The 20,847-nt window shown below is 39.4% G+C and overlaps 1 protein-coding gene across 1 annotated transcript in view; it reads left to right on the plus strand.

Annotated features, from left to right (window-relative positions):
• The window catches only part of Slc9a9 (solute carrier family 9 member A9), a 559,136-nt gene that overhangs the window by 186,122 nt on the left and 352,167 nt on the right, over positions 1-20,847 (plus strand). Inside the window, exon 6 of the mRNA XM_005366691.3 lies at positions 451-556. Coding sequence (XP_005366748.1) covers positions 451-556 — 106 coding nt within the window. The remainder of the gene's footprint in view (positions 1-450; positions 557-20,847) is intronic.

Consider the following 20,847-nt stretch of genomic DNA (forward strand, 5'->3'; position numbering starts at 1 on the left):
AGAGAGAGAGAGAGAGAGAGAGAGAGAGAGAGAGAGAGAGAGAGAGAGAGAGAGAGAGAGAGAGAATTGGGAGAGACATATAAGGAATGAAGGAATGGTGGAAGTTAATGCCAAAGGCATTTCTGCCCTTTTAGGAGGAGTCAAATGCAAAAAAAAATAGTTAAAAAAGTTTAGTATGTTTGGAAAGTTGCAGCAAATTCAGTGTGACTTGAGGTGGGCAGCAAAGGGTGGGCCAGGTGTACAGAGAGGCATCACTGGAAGGTAAGTGTGGTATGGATAATATGTCTGCCCTGAGAGCAGAGCAATGACAATCTATTTTTTTTAAATGAAGATCTCATGTTGGTATGGAGGGTACGTTTGAGAAGATCACTACTTAAAAGTGATCACACCAAAGGCAATCCTCATGGCTGTGCCCTAACCAACTTGTCACCTTTTTGTGTGTCGTCCTAGTGACAGTGCTGGCCATTTTCCATGAACTACACGTGGACCCCGACCTGTACACACTGCTGTTTGGGGAGAGTGTGCTGAACGATGCGGTGGCCATAGTCCTCACATAGTAAGTACCAGCTCTTGTCTCCTCCCTTTAACCATGGTTCCTCGTGGAGGTAATTCCTGATGTCTTTAATAGACCCTTCCCTCTTTGACAGAAAGATGCAGGCACTTTGTAGCTTTTAAGGAATTGTTATCACAGAAGATCTCCAATAATGGGCACAATTCATTAGGCACCTAATATCTAATACTGTTAATGGCTTTCACAATGCAAGCTTATTACGAGATACTGCCCAGAGGGTAGCAGAGTAGCAGATATTTTTTTTTTCTCAGTGCATATATTTCGTTGATTCACTGAAGGTTCCTAAGATGCATGGAAATGAGCTTCCTCATTTCAAATCATTGCCACTTAGTATGTTCCTCCCACTGGTTGCTTTCCAGTGAGCAGACTGACAGAAGCTCTCCGATTTAGCTTTTGGCAGATGGGGTCCTAGAACTCAGGATCACAACCCTTTACCTTCTCCATGCAGATTCTGGGCTTTAAGGCCTGCTTAGGTCGCTAACTCTTCCCACACCCACGTGACCTGGAAGCTACCTCTGCTGAATGCAAGTGCGACTTTCTTTTATTCCGAGGGGCTTCTTCTCAAGAAGCCCAGCACGCTTTGTCCAGCTCCTCTTTAGACATGTAGACATTTATATTTAATAAATGCCACTCTGGCAGCTTTCAGTGTGTCCGAGGTCTCGCTGTGGTTTTAGATTAAGACCAACGCTTTGGGCGACTGTCAGATATCCCCAAGGAAAGCAGCTATCTGATAATTAAATGTGACAACAGAATCCTGTTCCCGGCGTTAATTACTTCAAATGCAGTTGAAAATACATTGTGCAGTAACAAAAAAGTTTTAAGGCGGACCTCAGGGATGGAAGTGGGAAGCAGGCAGAGCCTGGCAGTCCTGCCAGCTAGTTTTCCAGCTTCCTTTGTTTGCCAGTTGACATTTCTTAAAGCTGCCTCTCTCCGAAGTTGCCACTGAATTCAGCCTCGTCTACCTGGTCACAGAGACACACAGGACCTTTTCTGTGTCATGGGTAGTTAGTTACCAGCGTGTATGAATAAAAGCAAAGCCGTGGGCAGAGTCACAAATGCAAAAAGGATGCTTTGAAAGCAACATCAAGGACAATTAATTAGGACACCAAGAATCCTTGTCCCAGAAATACTAACGTTAAAGGAATATTTGAAGAAAAAAAATGAAAATCTGCTGAGTCCCTCATTTTTATTTCCTGAGCCACCAAATTGTAAAAGGCCAAGCCAAGCAAAACCACTAAAGCACAAAGGAGCTGGGCAGCCCACATAGCTCCATCCAAGGTAGGCTTGGCCTCTGCCCAGCGCTGCCACTCACAGTGGCTCCCATTAAAAATAAGGACTTGGGTATGAATGTTGCCGTGTTGAGTATAAGCCCAGAGTACTGGAAACTGTTTCTTTTCCATCTCAAGTCCATTTAAGCCTCCCTAACCCAACTACGCTTGTCTAAATAAATTTTAATCATAAAGTGAATATCTGCTCCCGACCCCCAGGCATAAAGAATGTTTTGGAGGGTTGCTCTTCAGCTTGTGGTGCTTTGGGGGAGAGTCTGGAAACCTCAGGAGGTAGAATACAGATGGAGGAGGTAGATACCTGGAGTCTGGTCCTTGATGGCATAGATCTTGACCCCTTTCTGTTCTCCCCACACACACACTTCCTGTATGCCAGGAGCATTTACTACATGACCTTACTGCCATGATGTTCAGTACAAACACATGGGTACAAGCAGCCGCAGAGGAAGCTCTCTGAAACTATTTAAGATTTATCTTTCCATATCCAAGCTGTTTCTTTTAGGTGTTTTGGTCACAGTAACAAAGCATACCTGATACACATATCTTGACAAGGTGTCTTCCTTTCTGTGCAGGAGACATTAGGCATTCTAGCTGACATCCTGCGGTCCTCAGCTTGTCTATTTTCACACTATGCAGTGTCAACCCAGGGAGTTGCTATTAAAATAAAACTATATCTGAGGAGATATCGTCCAAAGTCCACACGGGAGGACCTCCAGGGTCTCTGCCGTGAGTTTGTCTGACTCTCGGCGTGTGTGTGTGTGTGTGTGTGTGTGTGTGTGTGTGTGTGTGTGTGTGTGTGTGTGATGGCCTAGCTCTGGCTTCTCTGTCCACTGGCATTTCCTATGGCTCACCTTTTCTCCCCTTATATTATTTTCCATGTGTTTTTTTTTACTTGTTCACTCATTTCTTATTAAAAATATTTTGGAAAATTTTATAATGAATACCATGTATACATCATTTCTATTTTTCCTCTCTCCATCCAATCCTTCAGTGTCCCCCTACTTCCTCTCTAATTCATGACCTCATCTTTAATATTACATATGTATATGTATGTATGTATGTGTTTGTGTGTTATATACATTTATATAGAACCTACTTAATCAGTTTAGTGTTACTTTCCCTGGAGAAAATTGATGTTCCCTCTCTTGTTATCCACTTATTGCATATAGTTTTTTATCTAGAAGGAGGGCCTTGGGAAATATCCCTCATCCATGTTGGGATATCAGTTGATTTTCTCATTATGCAGGTCCTGTTTAAGCAACCATATTGAGATTTCCCAGGAGCAGGTTCCCTGTCATGTCTAGAAGACATTAACTCAGAGTGGGCATTCTGGCTTTTGCAAACTATGGTTTCATAGACATGGCCAAATTAAACCCAAATCATTGGTAACTGTTGGCCTTTGACGGGGTCTCTAAAGCCTTTAGAAACACGCTTCCATTTACCTTCCCTTCATCGGCCATAAAATTTTATTTAAGAACAATTCATTCCATTCAATTTTAATACTTTTCATTTTTAATTGTTAATATTTTAACAATAGTTTGCTCTGGTATTTAGTGACATTTTTGATTAAAGATGCTTTTCTTTGATAGTCTATGAAGCAAAATATTATAATTAATACTGTTTCTTAGGTTAAATGTCCTCTCAGTTTCAGAGAATTGATTTATAATTGAATTTGATTTTCCCATCTCTCCTACATAGCACAGAGTGATGAGTGTTGTATTATGTTTCTATGGTTTAAAATGATCCAGCAATTCTTTGTCCTGAAATAAAAGTAATTTTAATTAACACAAAAGTTCTGAAATTAGCTTATCTCTGACCCATATTGTGATTGCTAGTGTATTGGAATATCCTTTCCAAATGAGTTCATACTGGCTCAGAATGAATGAATTCTATATGATGGATTTGCCTTTCTAAAAGTTGTTAAATAGACTTTGAAAGGAGGTAAAAGACAGAGCAAAGAGATCTAGAGAGGGTTTATGTGCTTGAGTCCTAAACAAAGACATTAATTTCAGAGGCAGCATGGCAGAGTCAAAAGAAGCCACAATTAGAAGTCAGATCTGGTGTCAGGATCCCCATTAATTAACTGTGCAATCAGTACAGTTTTCACAGAACCAGCTCTACCATTGTAAGCAAACAGACTGTGTGAGCAGATGTAAGTGAGCAGCAGCCATAGAAACAGCTCAGTAAAGGGCCCTGTGAAGTGAACAGGACTCTGCCCCATCATTTCTTCAAGCTAAGTTTCCTCTTTTGGTTAGGAAGCAACTGCTACATTCTTCAGTACAGAGCAAAAGCCATTGCCCCATCATTCCCAGCCTAGGGCTGCTCACTGAAGCCAGGGAGACCCTGCATTACTCTCCCAACTAAGCAGTGTGCAAGGAGATTAGGGCCATAAGTGACCTCACTTGACACCAAATGAACTGAGATGGGGAAAGCAAAACTATTGTCCAACTAAAATTTCCATGAATGAGAAAAAGTAAATACCAGGTAGAAACATAGCAAAAGTTAGCACACCAGAATTGTGGTTTTATATGCCCATAGTCATCTGTGTTTGCTTACCCACAAATTCTAAGTGTAGTTGTTTAGTATACATTACAAAGTTATTCTCAGCAATAAATAAGACAATAAAGTTGAAAAATCTCTGTATCTCTGTAATCTAGGAAGACTATGTGATAAAAATATTTTCTATTTATGTTATCATTCATATCAATATCTATTACTCTACCTATAAAACTTTCTGTTTTCATTTGACTGACCTGCTTCTAATGAAGTAGTCCCTCATAAATATGAAATTTTATCATCCAAAGAATATAAGGGATAACCATCTTTACATATGAGTTCCCCCATGAGAAATGCCATATGTAAGTAAGACATGTTGCCTAACATTGACAAATCAAGAAGCAGAAGTTGACGTATATTAAGGTTGTGAAGTACTTATTGTATACTCTTTCCCTGGGAAGATATGAACAAATAAAACATGAAAACTCAAGAAAAACATTTAAAACCATATTTTGTTTAAAAAAAAACCCCACACACATAAGACATCTCAAATAAATAACTTAATGATGTACCTCAAGGTTTTCATGGGGGGTAGGAGCCAAATTTTGAAAAAAGTTAACGAAAGTAATAAGAAAAAAAGGCAGTGTTTAATAGAGATCAAGAAAATAAGATATTTTCTAACTCCATCCATTTTCCTGCAAATTCAAGATATCATTTTTTTCTGCTGTATAGTACTCCATTGTGTAAATGTACCACATTTTCCTTATCCATTCTTCAGTTGAGGGGCATTTAGGTTGTTTCCAAATTCTGGTATGACAAACAATGCTGCTATGAACATAGTTGAGCACATGTCTTTGTGGCACGACTGAGCATCCTTTGGATATATACCCAAAAGTGGTATTACTGGGTCTTGAGGAAGGTAGTTTCCTAATTTTATGAGGAATTACCATACCAACATTCAAAGGGGCTGTACCAGCTTTCATTCCAGCAATGGAAGAGGGTTCCCTTTACCCCACAACCTATCCAGCATAAGTTGTCATCAGTGTTTTTGATCTTGTTCATTCTTACAGGTGTAAGATGGAATCTCAGAATTGTTTTGATTTGCATTTCTCTGATGACTAAAGATGTTGAGCATTTCCTTAAATTTCTTCCAGCTATTTTTGATTCCTCTGTTGAGGGTTCTCTGTTTAGGTCAGTACTCCATGTTTTTATTGGATTATTTGTTCCTTTGATGACCAATTTCTTGAGTTATTTGTATATTTTGGAGATCAGACCTCTGGCTGATGTGGAGTTAGTGAAGATCTTTTCCCATTCTGTAGGCTGTCATTTTATCTTGTTGACCATGTCCTTTGCTTTACAAAATCTTTTCACTTTCAGAGGGTCCCCTTTATTAATTGTTTCTCTCAGTGTCTGTGATACTGGGTTTATATTTAGGAAGTGGTCTCCTGTGCCAATGTGTTCAAGTGTACTTCCCACTTTCTCTTCTATCAGGTTCAGTGTGGCTGGCTTTATGTTGAGGTCTTTGATCCATTTGGCCTTGAGTTTTGTTCATGGTGATAGATATGGGTCTATTTTCATTCGTCTACATGTTGATATCCAGTTATACCAGCACCATTTGTTAAATATGCTTTCTTTTTTCCATTTGATAATTTTTGCTTTCTTTGTCAAAAATCAGGTGTTCAAAGATGTGTGGATGACTATCCAGGTCTTTGATTTGGTTCGATTGGTACTCCTGTCTGTTTTTATGCCAATACCAGGCTGTTTTCAGTACTGTAGCTCGGTAGTAGAATTTGAAGTCAGGGATTATGATGCCTCCAGAAGATCTTTTATTGTACAGTATTGGCTATTCTGGGTTTTTTGCTTGTCCATATGAAGTTGAGTACTGTTCTTTCAAGGTCTGAGAAGAATTTTGCTGGGATTTTGATGGGCATTGCATTGGATCTGTAGATAGCTTTTGGTAAGATTGCCATTTTTACAATGTTAATTCTACCAACCCAAGAGCATGGGAGATCTTTCCACTTTCTGGCATCTTCTTCAATTTCTTTATTTAATATTCTTCAAATATTTAAAGTTCTTGTCATACAAGTCTTCCACTTGTTTGGTTAGAATTACTTTGAGATATTTTATGCTATTTGTGGTTATTGTGAAGGGTGATGTTTCTCTGATTTTTTTTCTCAGAAAAAAAAGAAAAGATAATATATAGAAACAAACAAAAAGGTGGCTCATTAAATAGATAAACAAAATTAACAAACCTCTAACCAAAATAAAAAAGAAACCTAAATGCCCTTTATAATATACATGATAAATTGTTAACCTCTTCAATATAGAACATTTGCATGTTCTATGTGGAGGTTTGAATTAAAATGACCTCCATAGGCTCATATGTTTGAATACTTGGTAATGGTAAAAGATACAAAATAATCCCACACTAGTTCTGAATTATATATTAAAAAGGATTATTTATTTAGGGGGAACTCATAGATCACTGTCCTAGATCACAGTTCTCTCCATGAATGGGGAACAGGAACAGAGTCTAGCAGCCAGAAGTGAGAGCTGGAAGCATGAAAGCAGTGCAGGCTTTACCACTGCATTTATAGTATAAGAGACCATGCCCAAGTGGGCTCGTATCTTAAAGGCTATTGGCTGAAGAAGCTGAAGGAGCTCCCACAGCAACTTGGTCCCTAGTTGGTGTAGGTGTTTGGAATTAGGAGGTGTGACCTTCTTGGAGGAGTTGTGTCACTGGAGGCAGGCTTGCATTTGCAGTTAGTTATATCTGCTTCAAGGTTGTTCTGTCAAGATTGCTAACCCTCAGCTACTGTACCAGTACCATGCCTGTATGACTGGTGCCATGTTCCCCACCACGATGGTCATGGACTTTAACCCTCAGAACCATGAACTCCAAATTAAGTGCTTTCTTTTGTAAATTGCTTTGGTCATGGTGTTTTATACAGCAATTAGACAAGTAACTAAGACAGTTACCTTGAGTAAGTTACACAACCTCCCAGTGCTTTAGTGGCAGTTACTTTCAGGGATGAAGGATGGTAGCAGCATGTACCTCATTAGGTTAGATAGGCCTAGCTTGTTACACTCAACACATCATCAAACATTAGCTTCTATTATTATTTCCATCAGCAAATATCAATAATAAGAGGTAAGCATTGTGGAATGACTCACAACGCATATAGAGAATAAACAGAAAGTGAATGGCCAGTAACTATGAATAAGATCTGCTTAACTTATAATAAATGAAAAATTAAATAAACACTAGTGTATCTTTTTTTAAAAAAAAAACTAACAAGTCTTCAAATCTTAAGAACTCAGTATGACATAGACATACCCATAGAGATGGCATCTGAGAAACAAGAATCCTCCCTTGTTACTGACAAAAGAGAAAAGTGATAAACATTTACGAAGATAAGCTAGCAATATTTAGTGAGAATCATTAGACCTTGAGTCATCTGATCAGGAACTATGCTTCTAGAAGTTTATCCTAAAAATTAGTTGAGGCCATGAAGTTGTGTACAATGGTTGCCAGATGGTTCACCAAATTTTGTGCATTGATGTCACCCATCTCACACATTTAAAATTAACAAAGAAGAAAATATATTGATGTGAAAATATGCATAATACATTTTAAGGCAAACAAAGCACCCAAATTTATAATATTCATATCTAATAAATAGTAATAGCTATACTTAGTAAATAGTAGGATAATTAAGTATATAGTAAGATCTAGATTGGCTATAGAATTCCAACCAATTACAAAGCAATTTCAAAGTCAACCGCAGCTATAAAATGAGAATTTGTCTTAAAAAATAAATCAAAACAAACATCACCAACTATATGTGGATAAAGATATACTTATGTATTATTTATGTTCTAGTTTGCTTTCTATTGCTATCATAAAGACCAAAGCAACTAGGGAAGGGAAGGATTTGTTTGGCTTACACTTCATCACTGAGTGAAGTCAGGGTAGGAACTCAAAAAGGTTCAGAACTTGGAGGCAAGAATTGAAGCAGGGACTTTGGAGGCAGATAATACTCCCACAGACTTGCCACAGTCAGGCCAATCTGGTGGAGGTATTTTCTCAACTGAAATTCTCTCTTCCCTGATGAACTTACCTTGAGTCAAGCTGACAAAAAGAACCCTAACCAGACAAATTATGTATATTATAATAATTACATTATCTACAAATTATATACTTTATGTTATCTCTTTATTTTAGATTGAATTATGAAGATGAAGTTAAGTATACTTGTTTCTATTTGTGTGTAAATTACTTGCAAATCATATATAACATATATGCTATTTCCACACAAATATAATTCATATGCTTAAAGTAGTAAGTACAGCAGTGTGTTGGAACATAGTCTATGAAACTCGTTCCACACTAAATAAATGTCTCCAAATTTTCTTAGAGATAAACTAAGGGCCTTCGTAACGAGCAGGCTCTTAAAGGGTAATAAATACACACTAAGTGCCTTTATTCCCTTTATTCCTTGTAAAGCAAATACTGATAAGGATGTCCAGTGTAGCTCATTAAAAGAGAGAGACACAGAGCAGCAATTTTCCCGTCCTCAATGAGGGGGCCATGCTGCTTGGAAGTTTTTGCTAGAAAATGTCACAGAAAGTGGAATGCCAGTGAATGCTTGGCACTTAACCACAAGTGATGTTTTGAAAGACCACAGTCCTTAAGGCCTGTGCTTCTTGAGGAGAGTTCAACATGAAAGCTAATGGGATGCTGTGAGATTCAACCATGGAATGAAAGGAACCTTGAGCTATTAACCGGCCATTCACCGAAATGTGTTCAGCACCTGTAGAAGCTATGTACAGATTGCCTGGTTATCGTCACCCATCCCTGCCCTCAGCGAGCTGGGCAAACAATAACGGTGACAGGATTTAATATGTCTAAGAAAACATTTCTCTAAAAGTCAATTCAGAATTGCTGTAAAGTTTGGACATATATAAATAGGTCCCGAAGGAAATCCCATACATTCTCTTCTAATATTTCTAAAAAGAATGCAAACTCCTTACTGGCAACTTAGACTTTTCTCTGTCCCCCACGACACAAACTAATTGTTTGGCAGTTCCTCCAATAATTACTGAGTGAATCAATTAGGGTCTTGTCAGGTGCAGATGCAGGCATTTATTAATTCTCTCATTAACAGCCTTTCCCGAGGACGTATGTTTAATGGTCTTTATTGTGCTTCTTCCAACTGTTTGAAAAGCCCTGTTGGCTGCTCTCATTAGCTCCGCGTCTCCCGTTGGCTCCTACTGGGAAACATGGACATGAGGAGAAGGTATATCTTGCTGGGGACGGTGAGAGGAAACTGCCACCGCAACCCAGAGATACATTTCTCATGAACCTGCTTACCTTAGAAATAAGTCCCTTATGTCTGGACACATCTTTCTGAAGGTGATTCAGAAATTAATTCTGGCTTGGAAACTGATAATCAACCTGAATTGCATTTGTTTTGATGGCTGTCTAGTTATATAGTCGTGTATTACATAATTAAAGGAAAAATAATGCATGGCTCACTTTGCCGAAGGACACTGTCCGGGCCATCAATTCTATGCTAATGTCGTTTCTCAGACACTAGGTGGTGTCACATGGCAGGAGTGGAAAAGTCTCCCCGGGCTCTTTAAATGGGGTGACTGTCCTGAGCTGACAGCAGCTCTGAGTCAGACAGTCCCAGTGGGGGACTGCACACCTGTCCACTGCTGTCGCCTTTGGTTTTGCTCACCCCTGATCTCTGGTTCCTGTTTCCTGACCTTGACTTTGAGGTCACCTTTATCCTAGCTCTTCAAGCCTCTTCAGATCTGTAGGCTCTGACTTTGACTTTCTCCTGTGACTCTGCTCCATCTCTTGACTCTCAGATTAGATCTAAAATTTGTTTGCTGTTTCTTCAGAAATCAGTGCCATGATGTAGAACTTGGCTTGCTCATGCCATACCATGAATGACAAAAATAGTCTACTGAATGTAACTAAATACATACTGTGTATCCATATTGATAGTTCTGTATCCCAACCCTATTGCACTTTAGTTCAATGGTCTATAAGTCAGATGTAAGCGACACAGACACAATTAAAACTGATGTGAGCAAAGGAATTCACTGGTCTAGGTATCAGCGTAGTACTGACTGGCATGTACTGGGCTCAAGGATCCAGTATGGCTGTTTCTTCCCTCACATCATCCTGATTGTCTGAGGGCAAGCCTCTGTCTGAGGGCAAGCCTCCTCTGTGTTTGCTCATACATGTAGACGGCTTATTCTGTTAAACAGGAGAGGATATTTCTAGGCATATACAATTTTGAGCTCAAAACAACAGTTCATTTTCTCAGTATTTTGCATATCAATCACAAAATCTCCAATTGGCTCTGCCTATATTGGGTGATCTCCTGTAGAGCAATCACACAGTACTTCAAGGGAATTAGGACATGGTTTTTGGTCAGATCTGAATCTTGTCCTACCCTGAGACTGCAGTCTTGTGGTTTATTTGTAAGAAGAAATCAACTACAGGAAATGTCTGGCAGACTTTCTAAAATTGTAGCTGCCCTAGTCATCAAGACATGGTGTGTCAAAGCAGAAAGACCCCTGTGCTATTATAAGCTTGAAAATATGTTCTATCTCAGAAAGCAAAGTTCTTTTCTGCATGTGTAACTGAAGGATAGAAAAATAAATTCTCTGTGTTACAGACAGTAAAAAACATCACAGCAAGAATGGGAAAGGCCCACTCTGTGGGGTTGCATGTTCTCGTGGATGTTCAGAGGCTCTGGCACTGGGGTCCCATTTCCCATCTTTTGATAATGTAGCTTTGATGAAAATAAATTGAATATGGTCTGGGTTTTCAGAGTTCTCATTCAGCCACATCTGCTCTTCCACTGACCTGAAGAGGTGGTGAAGAGCTTGTCATTGGATTAGAATCCAAAAGATCAAAAGCCTTGGCCCAGGCAGTGTAAAATCAGGAATGTAATTCTATATCAACAGAAAAGGTAAAGAAGACAATTAAAACAGTGTTCCCACCCACACTCCCCTTTCACCGTTAAAATAGCTAAAATACTTTTCATAGGCAGGACCATGGAAATCCCACAGGACAAACAGAACAATTCTTCCTGAAAATGAGCTCATACCCAAAAAGGAACAGGCCACTAAAAGACACAGCTCCACCTGAGGGAAAACCAGGCATCAAGCAGAGGAGAGAAAGAGGGGCAAGCACCCCAAAAGCAGAGTCTAAGGAAGATTATAAAATGGGCATATTAAAACTGACAGAAGAGGCTAGTCGAACAGTAGGAATGGTTAGGAAGGAAGAGTTCCATGCAAAATTGAAGCTTGGAGCTTGACCAAGAAAAATGCAAATATCACTATTAAAAACTCAATAGATGACATAGATGTCATATTATAAACCAACTGGCTAGTGGAAGATGAAGTTGACAACTGATCCAGAATGAATGCAGATCAGGGTTAAAAACTAGGATAGGTTGGTTAAGAGATATGAATAATAGCATAGAAAGAAATCCAGAAGACATCAGGAAAAATTTCAAAAGAAGAAATGAAAGGGAATGATGTCAGGTAGTCTCTGAAGAGATGGTGGATCACGATTTTCTAGAGCTCAAGAGGCAAATTGAGAGCTTATTTAGAGGTCCTAGCAGGCACAGCTACTCATTTACCCTTGACAGAAGACCTGTCCTCCTCAATTTGAGAAAGGTCGTCCTATTTGACCAAGCATGCACAGCTTTGAAAGGGACGCACACGGAGGGAGGAAGAGCATACTTGCCTAGCCAGTCAGAACAGCCAAATTCAGCCATGCAATCAATGGGGTGACAGGTGTCGCAGCACTTGAAAGGCAGAGGCAAGCAGATCTCTGTGAGTTTGAGGCCAGCCTAATCTACAAGAGCTAGTTCCAGGACAGGCTCCAAAGCTACAGTGAAATCTTATCTCGAAGAAAAGAAAAGAGAGAAAATAATAAGATGGAAATTGAAATATCACATAGTAAATTACAGCTTGATAAGTGGAAACTAATTGATTGTGGATACATTTTACTATTTAGTTGTTTATAAATACCCCCTCCGTGTGTGCAAGCGCATGAGCGCACATTGCACACTCATGCATTTGGCCAGATAGTGATTCATTAATTAGGAAGCATCAAACTCTAAGTGAAATAATGGGACATAAGTAGAAAATGTAAAAGGCCTTTAAGGAAGTGCTAAGAAGAGGGGGGAGAACATTTGATTGAAGTGCAGTGAGATCAAAGATCAGTAAAAACAAAGTACAAATCTTAAGAGAACCAGAGAAGTAAGATCAGGTTCTTAGTATGAAGGTCACTCACAGCTACAAATTGCCCGAGAATAGTGTCCTCATTAGCAGTAAACACATTCCAAGAAGAGAGGAGTGTCCGAGGTCTGGTGGGAAATAACTAATAGCCCAGGAACCAAATTCTACAAGAAGGTAATTTAAAACTAAAAATGAAATATACTTTCAACTATAGTTTACTATCCATTTATCATCAGTTATACATCTTTCAAAGGATGCAATTAAGTAGAAATAAGAAGCTTAACTCAGTAAGAAATAAAAAGCAGAGGACATTAAACTCGGGTATTGGCAGAAATACTCATATATAAAATGAGAAATGACTGTGGCAGGTATAATGAAGATGAATGGAGAAGGGAGAGTCAGGTAGACAGTGATTCCACATTCCACAACGATATTCAAAGACAATGGGTAGGAGATAGCTGCGGGAGGAGAGAGAGTGTGGACACAGGAGAGATGCAGCGAAGATCTTATTGTAGCACTCCAGATTTCATTCACCCAAACATTTCTCAACATGGCGCAAGAGGGTCTGTGAGCAGGCCATACTTCTCTCCACTGTGCAGAGTTGCCGACATCAATGGAAGCCTATGATGAAGTTGCAGGTACTCTCATCATTTTGGACTGTGCATGGTACCTATGTTAGGAAGCTGGGTCTGTCTTCTGCCACACCTTGTTACTAGGTAATAGGAACTTCACATTCATTTTATCCCACAGTTTAAAAATGTGTCCTCTTGCTTAGAGGCCCCATACTGTGCCCTCGTCTAAACCCAGAAAAACCAGTCAAGAGAATAAGATGCACCAAACTATCTGTACTTGAGGTAGCCGTAGGACCAGGGCTTTTATAATTAACAAGAGAAATTACTGATCCATGGGTGAGAATACCCATGCTGGTGTGGTGGGTTCATTTTCTTCCTGGAATCAGGCTACTCGAGATACTTAATCAGTATCCACTTTATTAATTCACCACAGGAAATTACCGTCATCGGGATTTCAAGAACCCTGAAGGTCTTATGGTCTTTCTTGCCTCTTTATTCAAACTTTATTCAAACAGCCCTTCTTGCACCCAATTTGCATACAGGAGCAAATACTATCCAGAGGTGTGTGTAGTACACACAGGGACAGGTAGAGGTTGACTGTTAGTTATCTTTATCTCATCCTTTATACAAAAGGATGGGACCAGACATTTTGGGTTCTTGGCAACCACCACTGTTGTCTGGGTTTCTGTCCTGCCTGGTTTCTGTCCTCCCACCAGGTCCCCGAGCCATTTAGCTCCAAAGAAATAACACACAGGTCTGTATTTATGATAAACTGATTGGCCCATTAGCTCAGGCTTCTTATTAACTCTTATAACTTATATTAACCCATTATTCTTATCTATGTTAGCCACATGGCTCAGTACCTTTTTCAACAGGGCAATCACATCTTCCTTCTTCTGTGGTTGGGACAGGACTCAGGAGGAATGGGCTTCCTCCTTCCCAGAATTCTCATTGAACTGCCTCTACTTCCTGTCTGGTTGTCCCACCTATACTCTGCCTGGCTACTGGCCAATCAGCGTTTATTTAAAACATAATTGAAGAACATAGACAATTGTCCTGTACCATACCACTTGAATACATATTCAGAATCATTCAAAACTACTCAAAGTTTGACAAGATAAACAGAAACAGCCCTTTTCCCTCTGCACGAAGCTGTGATGGTGATCTGCAGTCTTCAATTTTGCAATACTTCTCCATCCCTCCATGGCTAACCTGTAGGTGGAATTTTCCTTCCTGTCAGCAGCCCCCAAATAAATACACAAAGGCTTAATATTACTTATAAATCTTCAGTAGATCACTCAGGCTTGTTACTAGCTAACTCTTACTCTTTAATTAAGCCGTATTTCTTATCTATGCTTCACCACGTGGCTAATGGTTTGTTACCTCATTTTCTATATGTCCTACTAGCCCAGCAGCTGGCTGGCATCTCTCTGACTCCACCCTTCCTCATCCCATCATTCTCAGTTTGGTTTTCCTGTCTAACTGTATCCTCTTCAGCTACTGGCCAGTCAATTTGTTTATAAAACTAATTATAGAGACATATATCCACACAGTGTACAGAAAGTTTATTCCACAGCTCCAACCAATCCTTCCTTGGTGCACCGACCTTTTGCCATGATGTAAATCCATTGTTTGTCTCTGTCTTTCAGGGTCTGGTTGGGAGAATTGATAGCATTTTCTGGTTTCTGCCTCTGCCATGACCAGTGACATTCACTGATAGGATGGTACCTAGTGGCGGGTGGTAGTTCATACTGGGTAGCCAGCTGTAGAAGACAAGAATAAACATGACTTTGACCTCATGTCAGGCAAAGTTCCCAGAGACTGAAGAACTTTGGCAATGTGATGGAAAACACTGAATGCTGATTTTTTTTGGTGGGGGGGGTTGGGGATATCAGAGACTTAGAGTCTAGGAACTCAGCCTCTCATACCAGGGTAGAAGGAACAGCCTAATAGAAAGGGAAAGCTCTACAGTTTTAGGAGCTATGGATTAAGAATCTTCATCATAAGGCATGGTTTATGTTTTGTCAAACTTAAATTCAATCCCTCATTCTGCACAATCAGGAGAATATCTTTTATTTTAAGTACTCTGTTCTGAATTCTTTTCTATAATTTTTTTCAAGAAGCAAGGGAAAAATCAATATTCAGTCATCATTTTGGCCCACATTAAAATCGCTCTTGGCCCGGAGAATATAATCTGTTCACGTTACATGGGTTTCAGAATGCATTTACATAGTAGGCTTGTTATAAGTCTGACGTTGGTTCTGCCTTCCTGGGGCTTGTGATGCTCAGGAAATTTGATTAAACTTTGGGAAAGAGCAGCTGTTCTGCGATAGTGAATGAACTCGGGACCCATTTTTCAGAGCCTGGCTGCAAGGCCTGGCATCCTCACTAGCCATTGGATGATAAATGAACTGTCCCTGAATGCCCAGCTCCCATGCTAATAACTTTAAAATATCAGTTGTTTATAAGAATAAAAAAAATTGGGAGCTCTGATCAATTTTTCCATCCCAGGGGTCCACAGACACATCCTTTTTTTTTTCCATTGCTGAAATGGCAGGCAGTGTTGAAAGGCCAGGGAAAAAAATCCATTCACCATTTTCATGTTCTCATGGGCTAACAACATCAGGCCTCTCATATCAAACTATAGTAGAGTGGGTGCCCAGTAAATTCTCATGGGAAATGAGACATGAAATCCAGATCAGTCTCTACTGCATTTTCCTGTCATATCAGAATTATAATGCAGTTTCATCTGGTATTTACAGAGGTGTGGCATTCAGACTGGAGATATGAACACTATAGTCCAGACCAGAGGGCTTCTTTTCCAAATGACAGTTAAACAGTCAGACATGACCAAGTGCCGTGAGCAGGAATGTCATATTTGAGAGTATTGATGTAAATCTTTGCCTTAACATGTGCGGATTTGTTCTGTTCATCTTTCTCTGTTACTACCTTGTGTGTTTGCTTCTGCAGAGATTTGAACATATATTTTGATATGAAAGGTGACATTGCCTATTGTAGTAATAGGAGCGGCGAGGCTGCATCCCCAGCACCCCGCTGCCTGCAAGCTTATGCCCGAAATAACAACACACAAATTGTATTCATTTAAACACTGCTTGCCCCTTTAGCTCTAGCCCTTACTGGCTAATTCTGATATCCCGATCAACCCATCTCTAATATAATCTGTGAGCACCGGTCTTAGTGAGCACCGGTCTTACCGGGAAGATTCTAACCTACGTCCATCCTGGGTTGGAGCTTCATCGCATGTGTCTGCCTGGGAGAGAGGAGGATGGCGTCTCTGTCTGAGGCGTCTTACCTCACTTCCTCTTCCTCCCAGCATTCTGCTCTGTTTACTCCACCCACCTATGTTCTAAGCTATGAGCCCAAGCAGTTTGTTTATTACTTAACCAATGAAATCAACAGATTGATATATGACACTCCCACATCAGCCTATTATTCTCCAGTCTTTCCTCACCATGATCATAAAAATGTTGTAGAAGAAACTATGTGTATTACTTTTTAATAATTCTGATAAAATTTTTGGTACAAAACCGTTGATCTTAAAATATCCTTCAGATGTAGATGGGGGTGGATTTTGCTTCTCCATGGAATCTGTCAGTTTTCTCATTTCATCCAAATGGGAGCCTTAATATACTCAAAGAAGAATCTATTTGGGAAAGAGACTGAACTGAAGCTGTGGATTACATAAACAGATCAGATAAACTTTATAGGGAGTAAAAGTAGAAAATCAGACTTCAAGTAGGCAAACCTGGTCTCTGAGATGGGAGGGTCCAAAAGGCTGGGATAGTCATTACACATGGAAGGATTGAAATTATAAAAAGTGAACTTATAGAAATGTTGAATATGAACATCAAAACAAACTGTTTAGTATATATGATTCGAATTAGTAAATATAAAATACTCAAAGGACCAAATATTAATGAATTCAGAAATCTAGCTCTGCAGAAGAACAGAGCCATCAAGGATAATAATTATCTTCCTCAAACTAGCCTTCACAGGTCTAAAATAATTAGAAGTCTTAAGTAATAAATATATAAATATCTAAAAAGAAAAATCTTACTTTTGGCAATGGGCAGAACAGTCTAAAAAAATCAGGGTTATAGTTTGAATATGACCCCTAAATTTTATACACTGGAAATTTAATCCACAATACAGCAATGCAAAGAAATGGGACCTTTAAGGAGTGATGAGATCGAGTCTCTGCTCTTGTGACTGTATTAATGCCATTGTCACAGGAATGAGTAAGGCTATTTTTCTCTCATACACTCACCCTCCTTTGCCTTCTGCAATGGATGATACAGCGTAAGATCCCTCTTAGGTATGGGGCCCTTGATCCTAGATCCCATCTTCAGAACTGCAAGAAACATAGATATGTTTTCCTTGTGACTTATCTTCTGATACTCTGCTACGGCAGCACTAAATGAATTAAGATGGGCAATAATATAATAAATGAACTTGAGAGCCAGTTTGGAGGTTAAGGGTGTTCACAGCTCTTTCAGAAGAGCAGGGTAAGGTTCCTAGAATCCAAATCAGGTACTCACAACCCCACGAAACTCCAGCTCTGTGGCATTCAGATACCTCTTTTGTCTCCTTGGGCACCTGCACACCCTAGCACACATACACAGACGTGCATGCGTAAACACGTTATTCCTGTGAAATAGGGCAATAAATGGATCAAAAGGGTTGAAGAGCCACTGGGTCCTAGGCTAGTTTTATTTGGAATTACAAACAGCATGAGAGATGCTGAGATGTTGTCTTTTGAGTTTCAGGAAAGATGCATGGAACATTCAGGAAAGAAATCCAGGTCATGTGCAGAGGCAGAAAGAATGAGACTGACCTTTGACCTTACTAGTGACATCCAATTTAGAAGATGGAAATACAGCATGCTTTCCCTTCTAAGGGAAAGGGTGTGTTCCCCCCAGCATAAAGGCTTTCTCACTTTGAGAGTTTTAATAGCTTTGATAGGGCAGTGGGCTGTTCTTCTGTGAGAAAAAGTTAAAGACCTAATTTACACCATTTCTAAAATAAATTGCAAGAATTACAGAAATGAATGCTTAGAAAAAACACAAACTAATAGGAAGTGTTTTAAGTGATTTTTTTAAAAATGTTAATGTCTTCTGATTTGAAACCTAGAAACAGCTATCAAGATGGGTCTGTTGATGAAGTGCCCACTGTGTAAGCATGAGGACCTGAGTTTAGCTTCCCAGCACCCGCATAAAAAGCCAAGCATACAGGGCACATGCCTGTGACCTCAGTGTGTAGTAAATGGAGCGGCAGGCTGCATACCGCTGCCTGACTGGCTTATTCCCGGGCTAATCACACAGAGATCTGTATTAATTAAATTGCTGCCTGGCCCATTATCTCCAGCCCCTTATTGGCTAACTCTCACATATTGATCTAATCCATTTCTAATAATCTGTATTGAACCATTGAACCACAAGGTAGTGGCTTATTAGGAAAGATTCAGCATGTCTGACCTGGCAGCTTCATGGCAGAGGCTCTCTCTGACTCTGCTTTCTTCCTCCCAGAATTCTGTTCTGTCTACTCCACCCACCTAAGGACTGGCCTATCAAAAGGCCAAGGCAGCTTCTTTATTTAACCAATGAAAGTAACACATAGACAGAAGACGCTCCTACACCATCAGTGCTTAGAGTCAGGGCAAGGAGCAGAGATAGGAGGATCAGTGGGGCATGCTAACCCACTTGTCACACTATTTGGTGAACTGCAGGCACAGTGAAGAGACCCGGTCTCAAAACACATAATTTGCAAAGTGATAGAACAAGATTCCCTCTCGTTTCCACATGCATACACAAACATACACATACATGAACATCCATACAGCACACATGTACACAAATATTTTAAAAATCCATAGAAACAATAAAGAAAAAATTTAGGCACTCTACCTGAACTTAAATTTTAAAAAATAAATAACTTGAATAGAAAATAAAAGATGGATTACAAGAATCTGTAATATCTTTGATAATATTAATATCTTACACATACAATGGATATCTACTGATCATACTAATAATATGATACCATTTTCATAAAATTATGAGTGATGGATGCATGAGCTTCTGCTTATTATATACAGATATGGATATATTTCTTTGCATACACATAGCCAGTATTGCAAAGTTGGAGGACAACTGGACTCATGTACTTTCTGGCAGTATTGGCATAAGTTTTAAATATGTCCAACAAAGCAAGTTCTAGAAGCCTACCTCAAGAAGTATTTGCTTATATCAACAAAGATATCTATACATTGTGGCAGTCTGCCAACAATAAAAAATGTAAACAGCCAAAATGTCTGTTGATAAAGAAGAGATTAAATATATCATGCTATATGCAAGCTATGAAAATTTCTAGGGTTTGCAATAAATGTATTATACAGAAAAATCTCTAAAATATTTCAAGTTATAAAATTTCTGAAAAATGTACATTACATAATAACATTTATACAAAAGACTGAATAGGCTTAATAAATGCAAATGTATGCAATAGGATGGCTGTAGGCACTGTGCTCTTTACACTTCTACATGGCCTTAATCTTTAATGCAGATTCTCATATTACTGTTATACTTTGATAATAAAAGTGATTTAAGTAACAAATATATTTTAATATGAATAAGGTATCTCCCCTACTTACCTAATAGAATTTAAAGCTGTATCCTTATCACGTATAATTGGAATGATAGTCGGCTCACTTTTGTTGGCAGGTTTTCGTTTACTAATGAATCAACGGATGAGTGAATGAGTGATTGATTGATAGATAGATACTTAATGGGGATCTCATGGCAGACACTGGTAAGAGGTGTGTGGAAGTATATGTGTCTATGTGATGAAGAGTTGTTTATAAATGTTGAGAGTAAAACCCCAGACTGAGACATGCGTCTCTGTTGCCAGAACCATTGATTGAAAATTGCAATCTTTGGCCGGCCAACCAGTCCTCTGAATGATTAGCTTGGGAGTTTAATCAGTGGCTCTGAAAGAGAATAGCCCTAACCAGTCCTGTCAGAACCTGTCACCAGATCAGAGCTGGATCCAGGTCGGTGAAACATTTCACATCAGCATCCCAGAACACGAGAGCATCTGATCAAGGCAGCTCACTTTAAAGATGCATTACCCAATTTCCTAGCCACATAAAAATGTTGATGAGGCATTAGATGTATGTACCATGAACTTGTCTCAGAAAAATATGTTTATATCAACTCAGAATTTATTGCTGCCAATGGAAGAGCTAAGTGCTTTGCGGGCCAGTCAGCTAATATAGATGTGTGATGGCCCAGGATATCAGGCAGTAAGATGATATGGAGTCAGGGCTTAACGAAGATTGATGCCATCCAAAAATGTTTCAGCTTCCATTTGCATTTTAAACTGTGATGTTCAAACATAAGCAGACATGGCCAGTTTGTACCCCCAGGATTAGCTGCTGCGCACTCTTGTTTTCACTGTCTCTCCCTTGAGCCTCTCTCTCATTTGGCTTCTACTGTCCTGTGCCTTGTGTCTTGTCTTAACAACAAAGAATTCCTTCCAAGACATACACATACATTTTGTGTGTGTGTGTGTGTGTGTGTGTGTGTGTGTGTGTGTGTGTGTGTGTGAGAGAGAGAGAGAGAGAGAGAGAGAG

The sequence above is a fragment of the Microtus ochrogaster genome, unplaced genomic scaffold (genome assembly GCF_000317375.1).
Source record: "Microtus ochrogaster isolate Prairie Vole_2 unplaced genomic scaffold, MicOch1.0 UNK12, whole genome shotgun sequence".
NCBI lineage: Eukaryota > Metazoa > Chordata > Mammalia > Rodentia > Cricetidae > Microtus > Microtus ochrogaster.